The 17,629-nt window shown below is 40.1% G+C and overlaps 1 protein-coding gene and 1 pseudogene across 1 annotated transcript; both read right to left on the bottom strand.

The window, feature by feature from the left end:
• Positions 1–803: 803 nt before the first annotated feature.
• LOC136694540 (zinc finger protein 658B-like) lies at positions 804–16,754 on the bottom strand. The gene is made up of 2 exons (XM_066668194.1): positions 16,682–16,754; positions 804–5,110 (listed from the first exon to the last, which is right to left on the bottom strand). The coding sequence occupies exon 2, from the start codon at positions 5,008–5,010 to the stop codon at positions 3,193–3,195; it is 1,818 nt and encodes a 605-aa protein (XP_066524291.1). The 5' UTR covers positions 5,011–5,110; positions 16,682–16,754; the 3' UTR covers positions 804–3,192.
• LOC136694880 (general transcription factor II-I repeat domain-containing protein 2A-like) lies at positions 6,851–8,645 on the bottom strand (annotated as a pseudogene).
• Positions 16,755–17,629: the final 875 nt, after the last annotated feature.

The raw sequence follows: 17,629 nt of genomic DNA, 5'->3' as shown, positions 1-17,629 counted from the left end.
GTCTCCGGGCCGCAGAGAGAAGATAACCGAGACCAACTGAGGAGAGGGGGATGCACAGAATGCATCGGGAAAGGTGACTGATATGAAAAAGAGCGAACAAATGGTAACTTCAAAGGGCGCCATGGTGGGGGAATTACAGGTATAAAAGACTCTAGTTGAGGAATGGTCAAGGTGCTACGTGTAGCATTCTCTCCAAATAATTTGTTCTTTCATTTGATACAGACTCTGAGATTTGGTTTTCTTATTTCTGTCATAATTTTCTACCATACTGGTTTCCTCCCATGGTCCAAGGTGTGAGTGTGAGTGTGTGTCACCCTGTGAAGGACTGGTGCCCTCTCCAGGGTGTGTTCCTACATTGCGCCCAATGTTTCTGGGTAGGCTTCGGACCCACCACGACCCTGAACTGGATAAGGGTTACAGACAACTAAAGAAACCAGGAGGGTAGCGAGTGATTTCAGACATTACATAATAGTTTGCTCATTATTGTGTGAAGGCAAATTTAGCATAAACACTATCTGCGTGTGACTACACTTACAATAAGAGATTCCAAGTTTCAGAAATGTCCTAATGTAAAGTAGCCTAATTAATTCTAAATTCAGCGTACATACTTATAGTACAGGCTTCAAAAAACGTCAAAGTTTTTTTATTTATTCAATGAAACTGCTCACTGACCCACTGAAGTTTCTTGTCTTCAAATTTGAATCTGACCAGAGAGGAAGAATCCAGTACAAGAAAGGTTCACACACAAATACTAGTTTATTAAATGTAGTCTCCAACAAAGAATACTGATTATACATTCATATAATGAAACGGACTACAGCGATACATGAAGGAAGAGAGCGATTAATGTACGAGGTTACTTCTCTATAATTCCCTAAACTCTAAAATGACTGTAGTTTATCCCAGCAAAGCATTCAGCACCAATCTCCTGAGCTGTGAATGAAATGAAACCATGTGACCATACGTGTCCCTGAAGAGGAGTGGAGATGGCTTGTAGGACTTCCGTGCAGGGCTTTCTGAGCTCCTAGTAGCTGTGCAGTGCAACGGCAGCCCTTTCTCTTTTTCCATTGGGCTCTTTGTCAGAGACACAGCCTTGGACATGGTGACCACTCAGTCGGAGCAGGTAGGCATTCTGAGGGTGCATTTGATGATTGTCCTTTGGTGCGTCAGTCCTGGGCCACAGACTGGGGCCTGATGAAGCTCGTTACACACTTCAGGGCTCAGAGGTCTGAGGTCTCTTCCATGCTCTTGGTATGACACAACATTTTGCTAATGGAAATAAAATAAAAACTATGGCTGCAATTTTCTATTGCCTTGAGGCAATGATTCTAAACTCCTCTCTCTCTTCATTTCTGCCTCACTTCCAAAATGGGTGTCCAGGTTTGCCAAGGGAAACTTCTCTTGTTCCTCTATTTTCCCATTTCCATTCTCTTCCTTCTCTGTTCTGTTTGCAGTTCAGAACAGCATTGCTTTAAACCCTCCAAACATCTCTCTCTACATTTCCCTTTTGAAAACCTTGACTTTCTCTCTTTGGAAAACCTTTCTCCCCACTGAAATGCTTCAACAGCAACAGTTTTAAAACGAGGTCTCAGGAACTCTGCCTTGAAGGCCAGATTGGTCCTCAGGGATTGAGAGTTGGAGCATTTCTTGCCTCTGATTGGATGTTCTTTTAGACTAGAACCTCCCTTAAATAGTGACATCACATATAATTCACAATATTTGACAAGACAAAGACTCAAGAGAATAAATCCTGGAATCTTCTGGTTGAGTGAGTTTCCAAGATTTCTGAATCATGATTTTGCAATTATTATCAAACAATATTCCTAATGCAATCATATTACACACATGAGCATATTGTTTCAGGACAGAGTGAGGTGATTACATTTGAGAGATTAATTAAAATGCAATATAAAAGATTATATGTTAACACAAAGAAATATCACATTAAAAACCATGTTTTACATAATTTTTCACCAAATAACTCACACACAGTATGTGGAGATCCTTGTGGTTCCTGATTAAAAGTTCATACAAAAGGTCATTTTAAACACGAATATAATTCCATTTTTAATCGTCCAACTGGAATTAAATTTTGCAACGTTGTGTACCCCACGCAACTTGAAACTGTTTTAAACCAGTGGCAATTAAGGTTTAATTCCATGGTTTGTAGAGCTTCTGATGAAGCAGTGTTACAGAGCGCATAAGATGATCTTTAAATGAGTCTCTGTGTCTCTCTGCATTCCACTGAGGGTAGCTGGTCCCGTCATAAATAAGAGTAGTGTCAATTTTACAATTCCTGATACAGACGTTTAGGCACCAAATGTTATCTGGATTGAGATCCTGGGAGGAAGGGAGTGAAATAAGTGACTGCAAGTGCAATGAGGTCACTCATAGGGACCAGGCTAAATTTCTGCAAATTAAGTCCCACAAAATAACATTTCTTATTAGAAATGAAAGGTAGTTAACTCACTACAGGGCTATACTGTCTGCCTGAGAGTTAAAGATTGTATCTTGGGTGGGAACCCTCCATAAAAATTTTGTAGGCTCTCTGAAGGCAACGGCAACTTTGTAGATCCTAAGGGTAGGTATAGAGCACCCAACGATCTTCTCTGGAGACCTCAAACTCCTCTACAGTTCTTTTTTGTGTGCTGCAGTGCAACTGGAGAACACACAGAGTTCATAAGTGAAAACGATAGGAGGACACTAGCAGTCTCTGATCAACGTTATATCTCGAGAATCCTTAAGGAGTAGAGTCTCTGCTCTGCCTTCTTTGATGTTCACACCCCAGGTTAGGTCCTCCTCGATGTGAATGCCCCGGAACCAAAAGTCTGTAACCCTTTCTACACAGTGTCCATTTCTGGGTTAAATGTCCTATCTCACCTTCCTGAAATCAATGATCATCTAATTTGTCTTTGCTGTATTCAGGTGCAGAGTGTTGTCAGTGCACCACAACAGCTCCACTTTGTCTCGGTAGGCCGTCTCGTGGTCTCCGGAAATTAATCCAAGTACAGTGGAATCATTTGCGAATTTGACGGTGTTGCTGGTGTGAGAAGTGGTGCAGTTTTAAGACTTCCCTGTTGAGTAAAATTCTAACCACACTTTGAGCAGTGATACGGTTTCTTTAAATCCCCAAGAATGTGAACCAATAGATTTATTAAATCTAAATCTTTGACGATAATCCTTCACTTAGTTCTACTGCTTCTGTTCTGGGTGAACGCAGTGATGTTTCTGGACAGAACTCGGACGAGTAAAACTCTTTCCACACTCTGAACAGTGATACAGTTTCTCTCCTGTGTGAATGCGCTTGTGATTCTTGAGACTACCCTGTATAGTAAAACTTTTCCCACACTCTGAACAGTGATACGGTTTCTCTCCTGTGTGAATGCGCTGGTGTATTCTGAGATGACTCTGCTGAGTAAAACTCCTCCCACACTCTGAACAGTGATACGGTTTCTCTCCTGTGTGAATGCGCTGGTGTGTTTGGAGTTGACTCTGGCAAGTAAAACCCTTCCCGCACTCTGAACACTGATACAGTTTCTGTCCTGTGTGAATGCGCTGGTGTATTTGGAAATGACTCTGGCGAGTAAAACTCTTCCCACACTCTGAACAGTGATACGATTTCGCTCCTGTGTGAATGCGCTGGTGTACTCTGAGATTATTCTGGCGAGTAAAACTCTTCCCACACTCTGAACAGTGATACGGTTTCTCTCCTGTGTGAATGCGCTGGTGTGTTTTGAGACTGCCCAGTTCAGTAAAACTCTTCCCACACTCTGAACAGTGATACGGTTTCTCTCCTGTGTGAGTGCGCTGGTGTAATTGGAGATGACCCTGTCGAGTAAAACTCTTCCCACACTCTGAACAGTGATACAGTTTCTCTCCTGTGTGAATGCGCTGGTGTACTCTGAGATTATTCTGTTGAGTAAAACTCTTCCCACACTCTGAGCAGGGATACGGTTTCTCTCCTGTGTGAGTGCGCTGGTGTAATTGGAGATGACCCTGTCGAGTAAAACTCTTCCCACACTCTGAACAGTGATACAGTTTCTCTCCTGTGTGAATGCGCTGGTGTACTCTGAGATTATTCTGTTGAGTAAAACTCTTCCCACACTCTGAACAGTGATACAGTTTCTCTCCTGTGTGAATGCACTGGTGTACTCTGAGATTATTCTGTTGAGTAAAACTCTTCCCACATTCTGAACAGTGATACGGTTTCTCTCCTGTGTGAATGCGCTTGTGTATTTGGAGACTATTCTGGTGATTAAAACTAATCCCACACTCTGAACAGTGATACGGTTTCTCTCCTGTGTGAATGCGCTGGTGTATTTGAAGATTATTCTGGCGATTAAAACTCTTCCCACACTCTGAACAGTGATACGGTTTCTCTCCTGTGTGAATGCGCTGGTGTATTTTGAGACTGCCCAGTACAGTAAAACTTTTCCCACACTCTGAACAGTGATACGGTTTCTCTCCTGTGTGAATGCGCTGGTGTATTTTGAGACTACCCAGTACAGTAAAACTTTTCCCACACTCTGAACAGTGATACGGTTTCTCTCCTGAGTGTATGCACTGGTGTATTTGGAGACTATTCTGGTGATTAAAACTTTTCCCACACTCTGAACAGTGATACGGTTTCTCTCCTGTGTGAATGCGCTGGTGTATTTTGAGACTGCCCAGTACAGTAAAACTTTTCCCACACTCTGAACAGTGATACGGTTTCTCTCCTGTGTGAATGCGCTGGTGTTTCTTGAGACTTCCCTGTTCAGTAAAGCTCTTCCCACACTCTGAACAGTGATACGGTTTCTCTCCTGTATGAATGCGTTGGTGTTTCTTGAGGCTTCCCTGTTTAGTAAAACTCTTCCCACACTCTGCACAAGCATAAGTTTTCCGTTTGTGTTTACTTGTCTGAGATTTTCTGCCAGGTGTGCGAGTTTGGGGAGTAGCCAAGGAAGTTTCCTGAGAACTGGAGCTTCTGCCTTCCATATCCTCATATGTAATCCCTCCTGATTTCAACATTGTGTGACGGAAATGTTTAGAAATGTCTCTTGATTAATGTGTAGAAAATCTGTGGAAATGTTGAGGACAACAGGAGACGTTTAAGAGATGTTCTTCTGTCCTGGAAGACAATAAATAAAGATAAATTAGTTCAATTCAAACCTCCCTAGCTCTCTTTTGGTGACCAATATTCTCCTGAATTTATCGTCTGTTCCACCTTTAGTAATGTAACTGAAACAGCAAAAATAAGTCAGTGTTATGGTGCAGGAATAGAGCAACATTCCCATCTGTTTTCATATTATTCAACACTAAATGTTCACTGGTTCTATCTCCATGACCAGAAGGAATATTGTGGGTGGAGGAGGGATAACAAAATGCACATTATTTACAAGACGCTCCTTGTGTAAACAGTTCTCTTTGTTGTTTTGATGGCTTCCAGAGGAGGATGGGTTTTACTTTGTGACTTGGTTCTTCGCAAGGTTTCTTTCTTCTGCTTTGACCAATCTTTTCATGTCACTCTTGCCTCAGCAGCACCCACTTGGTGCTATTACCCAGAATTCTGTGCAGCTTCTTTATGAATAAAAATGCTCTAAAATTTCAACCACTCTCTTCTTTCTCTTCTCACTCTTTCTAGATCATTCTGCTCTGCAATAAAAAGCTAAAGATCCAGAGACAGGGTAAATGTTAACATGGTATAAATGTTGTGTAAAAGTCTCTCTGATCCTTATCTTCAGTAAAACATGGTATAAACGGTGTGTACACTAGTATTTCCTGTGTGCGTCTATGGTATGGTAGAAAGTGAGAACAAGAGGGGCGACTGACTGCAAAACGCAGATATTGAAAATCCATAAGAAATGGAATTTAAAACTTAATTCCACATAACTCGCTACAGTTCATATAAAAAAAAAAAAGACCTGATTGGCTAAAAGAACGGTTTGCAACCCTTAAAAAGTCCAGAAAATGAAGGAATTTAGTTTCCCTGAAATTTAAAAAAAAAAAAAAAAAAAAATCAAACTGTTAACAGAAAATTCCACTGTTGTATTGAAAAACATGTCCTCAGGTACACAGGGTATAATATTTATGTATATTTAGGAGTATTAGGAGTAATAGGCTTGAAATAAGATAAAAGAACATTTATCTAGACTACCAAGCTAAAAGTAACAACACAATTCCATAAAATGCAGAGGTCTACGTGCAAAGAAACCAGAAGAACAACACCGTCCGTAAAAAGCAGAGATGCCACCTGCTAAGCCCCTTGACAAAAGCCTTTCTGTCCTAGGCTTTGCCTCACCACCCTGTCCACGAACACCAAGGAGTGGAGACGAGGCACAGCTCTGATGGAGTCCAATACCCACATTGAACAAGCTTGACTTACTGCCGGGGATTGAAACACAACTCAAACTGAGAGTACGAGGCCCATACGGCTAGCCGGAGCAATCCTGGCACCCCACACTCACAAAATACCTCACACAGGAACTCTTGGGGAACACAATCCTATGCCTTCACCAAATCCAGAAAGCATGTCTACAGTAGAGTAGCAAACTCCCATGCCCCTGCAATCATCTGTGTGTGTATGCACCATGGCATAGATCAGGGGTGTCAAATTCAATTGCACCATGAACCATTTATTTAACAGACTAAATATTTATGTTTTTTAACCATTAATATGAACCAAAATACAGGATATCATTCCAAAATAAATACATTTCAACTTAAAATATTTTGCGCTTCATAAAAAAATATCCTGTCAATACAATACATTCAAAATATGTACATGCTGGAATATTAAAAAATCTGAAAATATAAATAAATTGAATTTAAAGCAAAAGTATAATCATAACATTCCATTTTCTTGTCCTATTTAGTCAGAGCCTGATACTTGGAGTCTTTTCTTTGCAACAAGTTCGTTTATGTTTGGGGTTAGGTTCTGTGTTGTGAAGATTCTCAGGATCGATTGCAGGTGTTCATCAGTGAGGCGACTCCTGTGTGACGTTTTGTTAATTTTCATCACAGAGAACAGCTGCTCGCACAGATAGGTGCTGCCAAACATGGACAGGAGTCGAGCCGCATGTTGGCGGAGCTGCGGCATCGCTTCAGGAATGAAGCGAGTGAACTGTGCTGGCCCCGCAGTGTCGTACTTTGCCTTCAGTGTCCCGTTACATTGCAGTTCTATCAGCTCCATCTGCATTTCTACAGGTGCAGTTTCCACATCGACTGCAAATGGGTTGCGAAGCAGCTCGAAGTTACTTTTCTGTGCCTCAAAATCACTGAAGCGCCGTGCGAACTCAGTGCACTCAGTTTTTCAGCAAAGGTGGCATTTGGGAAAACTGTGGCACTTTCTTGGTTCCGTATTACTTGGCAACAGGGAAAGTGAGACAAGTTGCATTGGTGCATTTGTGTCTCCTATAAGCACAGCTTCACTTGAAATGCCTTCACTGCATCATGCATATCGGTTATTATGTGCTCCCGTCCCTGGAGTTGAAGGTTTAAAGCGCTAAGATGCGACGTTATGTCAGCCAGGAACACCAACTCACATTTCCACTTTTCATCCCGCAGAACTGTGCAGTCTTTCCCCTTACTGTCCATGAACTGGCAGATTTCCGCTCGCAGCTCAAAGTGTCTTTTGAGAACTTTTCCCCGACTTAGCCACCAGACCTCCGTATGATATGGCATATCGCCAAACTCACTATCTATTTCACGCAGAAAAGACTGGAATTGGCGGTGATTTAAACCGTGGGCTCTGATAAAGTTGACGGTTTATGTTACAGTGTTCATCACATGATCCATTTTTAGGACTTTAGCACTCAGCGATTCCTGGTGTATGATGCAGTGATACACTGTCAACTCACCGGCACAGTTCTCCTCCCGCATCTTTGAGCGCATCCTTCCCACCAGTCCATTTTTTTCACCACACATAGCAGGTGCGCTATCTGTTGTAAGTCCAATGAGTTTTTCCCACGGCAGTTTCATGTCGGTTACACTTTGAAATACATTTCCAAAGATGTCTTCTCCTTCCGTTGTCCCGTGCATCGATTTAATGTCTAGTATTTCCTCTGTGACGCACAAATTGGAATCCACACCACGGATAAATATCGCCAGCTGTGCAGTGTCAGTCGCGTCAGTAGTTTCATCCACGGCAAGGGAGTATGCAACAAAATCTTTTGCTCTTTCAATCAACTGTGTTTTCAGTCGCCATCTCACAAACCCGATTAGCAACAGTGTTTCTGCTGAGGCTTACATTTGCAAACGCTCGCATTTTATCTGGACAAAGGACGTCGCACACTTTCATCATACAATTCTTTACGAATTCCCCCTCGGTAAACGGCCGTCCTGATTTGTCGATCTCTTCGGCCACAATGAAACTTGCTTTCACAACAGCTTCACTTTGTGATTTTGCTTTGGTGAAAAACGTCTGCTGGGATGTCAAATTCTTCTTCAACTCCTCTACATTTTGTAGCTTGTCCTGCGCTCAGGTTTTTGAATTTGTTCTCATGTTTCGTCTCGTAGTGCCGTCTTAGGTTATACTCCTTCATTACAGCGATATTAATCCCGCAAAGGAGACACACTGGTTTACCTGCAATTGCAGTAAACATATACTCATTCTCCCATCGGCTTTGAAAGCCTCTGTTTTCAGAATCAATTTTTCTCTTGGCCATTGTTGGGGTCTAGCTTTGATTTGATATTAGCGCTGTATACATCAACAGACCGCGAACTTGAACCGCGGCTTGCCGTTGGCGGCAATTGCACTGCATCATGGGATTTGTAGTGTGTGTTATTGGGGCGTCATATCAAAGGGCCATTAAAAACAGATATATAAAACGATTTCGCGGGCCGGATATAATTGTATGACGGGCCGGATGTGGCCCGCGGGCCTTGAGTTTGACACATGTGGCATAGATGTTCCCAGGGAGGTTGAGGAGTATGAAGCCATGATAATTGGCACAATTTCTCAGTCCACTTCTTGTAAAATGGGAACCATTTTTGGTTTTCCAGAACCTCTTTGTGGCTGCCTGGAAGTCATTCTCATGGCCTCTCCAGACTCTTCCCATGCTCTGGATTTCGCTTCTGCATGTGTCACAGCTGTAGCCTTTGTCACATGCCAGTTTCAATCTGCGGAATCTGCAGTTCCCCGAGCCAGCCAAGCTTGAAAAATCTCCTTCTGCTTGACAGCTTCCCTCACCCCTGGTGTCTACTAACAGGTTCTTGGTTTGCCACCATAAAAGGTACCGTCAAGCTTTTGACCACAGCTATATGCAGCCACTTCCACAATGGAAGTCTGGAACAGGGTCCATTCAGACTCCATTCCCCCTACCTCTTCTGGAACATGTGAGAGGTTTTCTCTGAGGTTAGAGTTGAATTGCATCCAGACAGAGACCTCTGCGAGCTTTTTCCAGCACACCCTCACTATAAATTTGGGTTTACCAGGTCTGTCTTGCAGCTTTTCCCAACACAGGACCCAACTCACCACCAGATGGTGATCAGCTGACAGCTCAACCCCTCTCTTTACCCGAGTGTCCAAAACATATGGCCTCAGAACAAAGGACACGACCACAAGGTCAATCATTGACCTTTGGCCCAAGGTGCTCTGGTACCAAGTACGATCACCTTGTATTCAAACATGATGTTCTTTATGGACAAACCATGACTGGCACAAAAGTCCAATAACACAACATCACTCAGGTTCAGATCAGGCAGACCGTTCCTCGCAATCACTCTTCTCCGGGTTTCTCAGTCATTGCCAACATGAGCATTGAAGTCCTCCGTAAAACAATAGAGTCAGTGCATGGAATCCTCTATAGAACTCCACTGACTACCTCCAAGAAGGCTGAATAGTCTGCACAGCCAGCCGGGGACTTGTGAGCATTCCGACACGTGCATGGTGCCTCTCACCCCGTACAACTCCTGAGTAGGAGAGAGATATTATACTCTATCGACTAGTCTGGTTCTGGAGCCCACAATGTGTGTAGAGGTAAGCCCAAATATATTTAGCTGGTATCTCTCAATCTCCCGTATCAGCTCCAGCTCCATGCGCCAAAACCCAGTTTCTGCTGCCAAGGTCCACGATGCCAGGGGCCCCTTCGCCCCCGCTCTGTGCCCAACAGGCATTTCACCACAACCCCTGGTAACCCTCTCCTGGGCAGGGTACATTAAGTTTTAAATGTTGTACTCATGGGTATTTGGAATGTGTTTGTCAAGATCGTCATCCAGACCTGTTCGCATTTGAAGATCCTACTGGGAGCTAACAGCTCCCGAAGACATAGCACTGGAAGTGATTAAACCACACAAGCCTTTCCGCCATAACAAGGCCCTAATTCAAAGGGAATTTATGGAACTGTATTGTTGATGTTTGAAGTTTGTGATGCCTTTACTCCACATTCTTACAGTAAAAATGTATGAATATTTTACTCTTAGTATATAGAGTGGTCTGGTAACAGTTTGATTAAACCATTATGGCCTTCATAAGAATAACAACACAAAATTACAGAACGCTGAAGTTTGTAATGCTGTTACTCCACATTATTACAGTAAAAATGTATGAACATTATAATCTTGATACTCTGGAACATGTTCTTCAAGGCTGCAGTGAAATAAGTTTGATTTAAGCCTTTAACAGCACTCACAATTTTGCCATGTATGCAAATTTAACATACGAGTTTGAAATGATATTTCTCCAAATTCTAACAGTAAAAATGTATGAAAATTATTCCTTTGGTACCTGAGAACATGTTCTTCAAGGCTGCAGTGGAGTGGTGTAGTAACAGTTTGATTTAACCTTTCAATTAAGCATCATATTTAAGAGTTGAAATGATATTACTCCAAATTCCTACAATAAAAGTGTATGAAAAGTATAATCTGGGTACCTGAGAACATGTTCTTCTAGACTGCAGTGAAGTGTTTTGGTTACAGTTTGACTAAACCCTTTAATACCTCTCAGAATTGTGCATTTTTAAAAATTTGCAAATAAAACCATTTTTACTGAAATCTGCAATGTTCTTACTCCAAATTCCTACAGTGAACATGTATAAAAAGTATAATCTGTGTACCTGAGAACATATTCTTCAAGGTTGTAGTGGTCTGGTAACACTTTGATTTAACCCTTTAATAGCACTAACAATTTTGCCATATGAGTAAATTAAATATTTTTATGTTGTAAACATGTAAAAACATTGTGTAAACATTGTAAAAAATGTTAAATAAATAGAATAATTTTAAATTGTCAAATGCCACAATTATAGATATGCTTTGTTAATATTGTAATATTTTAGAATATTGATGTAATGACTGGGACACAAACGACAGAAATTATGATAAATAATCAGAAGCGAACCGCTGTAAAAACACAGAAAATTTGCGCTCTTTTCTGTGACCGCGGCGCAATCAGCTCTCACCGGTCTCAGGGAACAGCTTCATCCCGTAACTATTTCAAGTTAACCATATATTTTTGGATACATAAGTATTTTGGTAGAGAACATCGTTAAAGTTATGTACGTTATTCTATCAACTGCTATATGTTACATACGTAGTATTTATTTATTTTTTTCAAATGAAAAACTTTAGCTAGCTCTTTTTTCCCCTCTGACAGAAAACATTTAAATGATATGACAGTCGCTCATACATGAGTATTTTGAGTAATTATGTGGTTTGATGGCGTATTTTACAAGACGATGTGAGCATTTTTGGGGGGTTTTATGTCACACAGAAGCGAATACCTCAGTATAAGAAATAAAATTGCTTAAACACATTAAGACGACATAAGGTACTAGCTAAGTAGGTTAAAATACATTCTCAATCTCAGTGCTGGATTTTGGTGTAATGTAATGTTTTAAATATATAATTCCACATACACTAATCCTTTGTTAGGGAGTAGCAGTTATTTTGGGCTAGTGATTAATGGGTAGAAGGAGGTTATATTGAAAATGATAGAAGCCTATTTACTGAGAGAAAAAAATAAACAAAAGCATGTGAAGTAGTTTATTTATGGAGCTGTGAAGTTAGTTAAACTTTTCAAAATTAACTATGAACATGAACTAATTCATTTTCTTTATGTAATTATGTAAAGATGGACTGCAGTAAGAAAACTAGTGGTGCAGTGAGAAATGCAGGTGGCAGGGAGAAAAGCAGATAGGAGGTTAATTTTATTTCTTTAGATGAGATCTTTAGCATCAGTTGTAGCATAATCGTTTGTATAACCGTTTGTACTATAACCTGATAATCTGTAAAGGATTTTCATTAAATATTTTTAAAGAAAATATATTTTAGAGAACAGAACATGTGCATAATCTGTATATGTTTATTTACAGAGCTGGAATTCAACAAGGAGTACAACTGAGGTGACTACACTTGAGCGTTCTTTCACTACACTGCACATCCTGAAGATCATTGTTGTCCAGGCTGCCAGAGATGAGGATACAGCTGATATTTCCGCCATTGTTGAGGGCAATGAGGTATTGACAAAGTGTGACAACACAGCAGAGGCTTGCAAACTGTTGATCGAACTGATGTGTGCCATGAATAAGTGTCAAATGTGTTCTTCCACACATTTGAGTAAACTCAAACTGTTTTAAAGTACCTTTCTGCCATTTTTTTCCTTTTCCAAACCTACTGGTGAAATATTTTTTGTTTTGTTATATGGCCTTAGCATCTGGGGGGGAAAATACAACAGAGGACAATGAATGTAAATCAATCAGAGATAATGATCTGATCAGTTTCTCCTGTGAGCTACAATTGTCCTCTGGAAAACTAAAAGAAACATATTATGATATGAATGCAAAGGTGTGTGTGTAATATATATATATATATATATGACACGGGGACAACACACCAACTCCTCACAGGCAGTCACCCGGATCGGGAATCGAACCCACAACCTCCAGGCCCGTGGAGCTGTGTGACTGCGACATTACCTGCTGCGCCACCGTGCCGCCCTCTAATATTATTATAATATTTATAATATAATATAATACTAGATTTATATTAGTTTTTTTACTGTAAGACCATTATTAATATTCTATTATATTAATATTTGCACTACACTATTGCCTTTATTGATATAATTTATTGGGTTATTACAATAAAGCTTTCATCTATTGTGTTCTGCTTTGTTTTTACAGTTGTCTGATGAGGTTGATGCAATCCATATTCTAACAGTGAACAAAATTCACCAGTTCAGCAATGGATTTACAGCTGTACTCCCTAAAATACACATCGCCACACTGACGTTGAGATGAGAGAGGACTTCAAAGCTTACGGGTTTGATTTAAACATTTGACCTAAAAAATTATTTAACAATTATTGCATCAATGTGGCTTCTGTGCTTTCATTAATTCATGTATTCATTCATTGTCTGCTTGTCCAGTTCAAGGTTGTGGTGGGTACAAAATATTTACATACTACCTGGAGTCACTCTGCGCAAGGTGGGAACACACCCTAGACAGGGCACTAGTCCTTCACAGGGCACCACACACCCACTCACACAATGGACACTTGATTAGCCAATCCACCTGCCAATGTGTGTTTGGATCATGGGAGGAAACCAGGAGCACACAGAAGAAACCCATACAGACACTAAGAAAACATCAAATTCCAGAGGGGGGCACCAATATAAATTAATAGTTAAAAGGTATGGGATCATTATTAAAGCATTTTTCTTCATGATGTATAGGCATTGACTTAAACTTGTTTTTCTTGACTTACAAATCTGACCCTCATTAAGTATGAAAAAGTAAACTGTTGCCACACCAACTGAAACAGTCACAGTCAACGAAAAGTCAGTATTATGTCTTAGTGTGTCATGCCAAGTCTATTTCTGTTTTTCTGTAGAGTGAACCTACAACATTATATCTGATAATTCAGCTGAAAGATCAGGACTGGGAAACTGGTGTTTCCAGAGGAAGCCAGAGTGTGGTGAAAGCTGAGTTGAGGTTTGCTGTCATAGTGCAGTAGATGAGGCCTTCTTCACAAACACCTGTATGTATCACGACTTCAAAATTGAATACCCTGCACACCTGAAAACATCATGACATTTCCCCAGAGATGCATTTTAAACATGGAGTTGCAGAGTGTGACTCGAGTGATCAACCTCCTGTACTAAACCTTTCATGCCTTCACTGAACCAATGCACACAATTTCTGCATAGAAAGTTTACCTTTGCCAAACTCAAACAACACATTGGCCTGTGCATGGACATGTACAGTATAACCTGTGGTTTATGACTGACAGTACACTATTTTCAAGTTTCATTCTAACAGAAGATGTGTACTGAAAACACAAGCAATAATTTTCCTTCCACTGTCATATTTTATTAATTAAATGTATTGGGTTAAACAGATTTAAAAATAAGGTAAAATTTAATCTATATGTTAAAATGTCAGTTTTGCATATTTCCTCTTCAGGTGGATTTTTATTAATTTAAAAAGTGCTATATTTTTGATTTTGCCTTTTTACATAAGTAATTGTTTCGTACACTGTTGATTATGGAAAGTCGCCAATCCACCTACTACCGTGTGTTTTTGGACTGTGGGAGGAAACCGGAGCACCCGGAGGAAGCCCATGTGGACACGGGGAGGACACACCAACCCCTCACAGACAGTCACCTGGAGCAGAAATCGAACCCATAACCTCCAGGTCCCTGGAGCTGTGTGACTGTGACACTACCTGCTGCGCCACCGTGCCGCCCATTATGAATATTTGTGTTAATAATTCTGGTACACTTTAGTCACCACAGGGTACAAAATGGTTTGTCACTGGGGTGGTATATATAAAGCTAATGGTAATGATACATTTTAGCCCCTTATGGTTCCAAGTACATTAACTAGTACAAAAACTGTATACAGAATATATATACACACCTTTGCATTCATGTCATAATATGTTTCTTTAAAAAAAAAATGAATATATATATATATTATTTATTTATACATGTATGTCATGTTTGAGTCACATATTTTGGGCTAATTACAAAAATTTAATGGAATAAATATAAATATGTTTATAAATATTTTGCTTTTACCTACGGGTGTAATGTTTTTTCCAACCAGGATTGTGAACTGACAGGTACAATTAAATACTAATAGAAGTGTAACATAATGGAAACTATTAAAAGAAATAATGGATAAACTATTAGGAACCATTAAGTGCTAATGGGTTACATGATGAAAACTATTAGATGTAGACACCATTAAAATCCAGTCTGAACCATTAAATTCTTAATGGACCCTACTGTACTTTGAAAGTACATTTGTAATGTGACTCTGTTACTCGTCTTTTCAAAGTTTATGTTTGGATGTCTTTTCAACTTTAATTCAGTGTTTATTGAATGACATTTAGTATGTGATTTCAATGTTGAAGTAACGGCTTCAAAAGGACGTCTTTAATGTGACTTTTTTAGTCGTCTTTTCAACGTCTGTGTTTGGACGTCTTTTCAAATTTAGTTTTCAACCTTAAGATAACTTTGATTAGACGACAGTCTAAAAGTACGTTATCTTCAGTAAAACACAGTAAAAACTGAGTGTAAATATCTTAAACGCGTTTATGTTCAGTAAAACGTATAAAAGGTTTGTAAAAGCCTCTCTTATCTTTATCTTCAGTAAAAAACGGTATGAACTGGGGGTAAATATCTTAAATACATTTATCTTCAGTAAAACACGGTGTAAACGGTGTGTAAAAGTCTCTCTGATCTTTCATCTTCAGTAAAACACGGTATAAACGGGGTGTAAATATCCTAAACGCGTTTATCTTCAGTAAAACACGGTATAAACGGTGTGTAAATATCTTAAAAACGTTTATCTTCAGTAAAAACGGTATAAACGGTGTGTAAATATCTTAAACACGTTTATCTTCAGTAAAACACGGTATAAACGGGGTGTAAATATCTTAAACACGTTTATCTTCCGTAAAACACGGTATAAACGGGGTGTAAATATCTTAAACGCGCTTATCTTCAGTAAAACACGGTATAAACGGTGTGTAAATATCTTAAAAAGGTTTATCTTCAGTAAAAACGGGATAAACGGGGTGTAAATATCTTAAACGCGTTTATCTTCAGTAAAACACGGTATAAACGGGGTGTAAATATCTTAAACGCGTTTATCTTCAGTAAAACACGGTATAAACGGTGTGTAAATATCTTAAACGCGTTTATCTTCAGTAAAACACGGTATAAACGGTGTGTAAATATCTTAAACGCGTTTATCTTCAGTAAAACACGGTATAAACGATGTGTAAATACCTTAAAAACGTTTATCTTCAGTAAAACACGGTATAAACGGGGTGTAAATATCTCAAACGCGTTTATCTTCAGTAAAACACGGTATAAACGGGGTGTAAATATCTTAAACGCGTTTATCTTCAGTAAAACACGGTATAAACGGGGTGTAAATATCTTAAACACATTTATCTTCAGTAAAACACGGTATAAACGGGGTGTAAATATCTTAAACACATTTATCTTCAGTAAAACACGGTATAAACGAGGTGTAAATATCTTAAACACATTTATCTTCAGTAAAACACGGTATAAACGGGGTGTAAATATCTTAAACACATTTATCTTCAGTAAAACACGGTGTAAACGGGGTGTAAATATCTTAAACGCGTTTATCTTCAGTAAAACACGGTATAAAGGGGGTGTAAATATCTTAAACGCGTTTATCTTCAGTAAAACATGGTGTAAATATCTTATACACATATTTACCTTCAGTAAAAACAGGTCTTGATTTCTCTCAGACACGCGGCTCTGTTCCCGCTTCTTCCTCAGACACACTCTCCGCTCCACAACACCCGCCCCCTCACACACGATGGACTGGAAAATCATAACAGCTGGTCTCCTATTGGACAGTCCCCACAAACCCCGCTCACGTCCAACCCCGCCCTCCCCTGACGTCAGACAGACGCCACCCACGGATTCAGTCCTGTGTGTGAAACTGTGCCCTATTCACTACATAGTGCACTATTCTAAGGTAGTGTCCCAGATCAAAGTCCGTAATTTCAAAAGCTTAAGGTTATTTATATTACCCCTGTTCCCTGAAGAAGAGGAACAAGGTACAATACAAACTCTATGGAGCTGGAGAAACTGGCAGCAGGGAGAGAGCTGCTTCCATACATTTTGTTAAAGTGCGAGGAGCTAGGGGAAGACCAAGAGGCAGAACGAGCCCCACAGAGGCAGGTGAACCAGCCTCATATTCCGCTCCGTAACACCCACATTTACCTATTAATTATCAATGCGGATAACCTCGTGAAGATGATTCAGAATGCTGCAGCACGCCTGGTCTTCAACCAACCAAAAAGAGCACATGTCACGCCCCTCTTAGTTGAGCAGCATTGGCTACCCTTAGCTGCTCGCATCAAATTTAAATCACTAATGATGGCCTTCAGAGTATTCACTGGCTCTGCTCCCATCTTCCTCAATAGACTCTAACATCTTCCTCTAATAGACTCTATCGCCAACCCCCCGTACAGGTCAGTTGAGGCTATTCTCATCTCTGGTACCACGCTGGTGGAACGAGCTTCCAAGCACTATCGGAGCAACAGGAACCCTCTCCGCATTCAAGAAATCCTTGAAGACCCAGCTTTTCCGAGAGTATCTCTTGCACTGAAAGTATTTCTTTAATGCACTTATTACTTCCTGGAATATTGCACTCAA

This window comes from Hoplias malabaricus, chromosome 4 (assembly GCF_029633855.1).
Source record: "Hoplias malabaricus isolate fHopMal1 chromosome 4, fHopMal1.hap1, whole genome shotgun sequence".
Lineage (NCBI taxonomy): Eukaryota > Metazoa > Chordata > Actinopteri > Characiformes > Erythrinidae > Hoplias > Hoplias malabaricus.
Note: the sequence above shows the minus strand (reverse complement) of the source record. Positions and strands in the feature narration are given on the sequence as shown.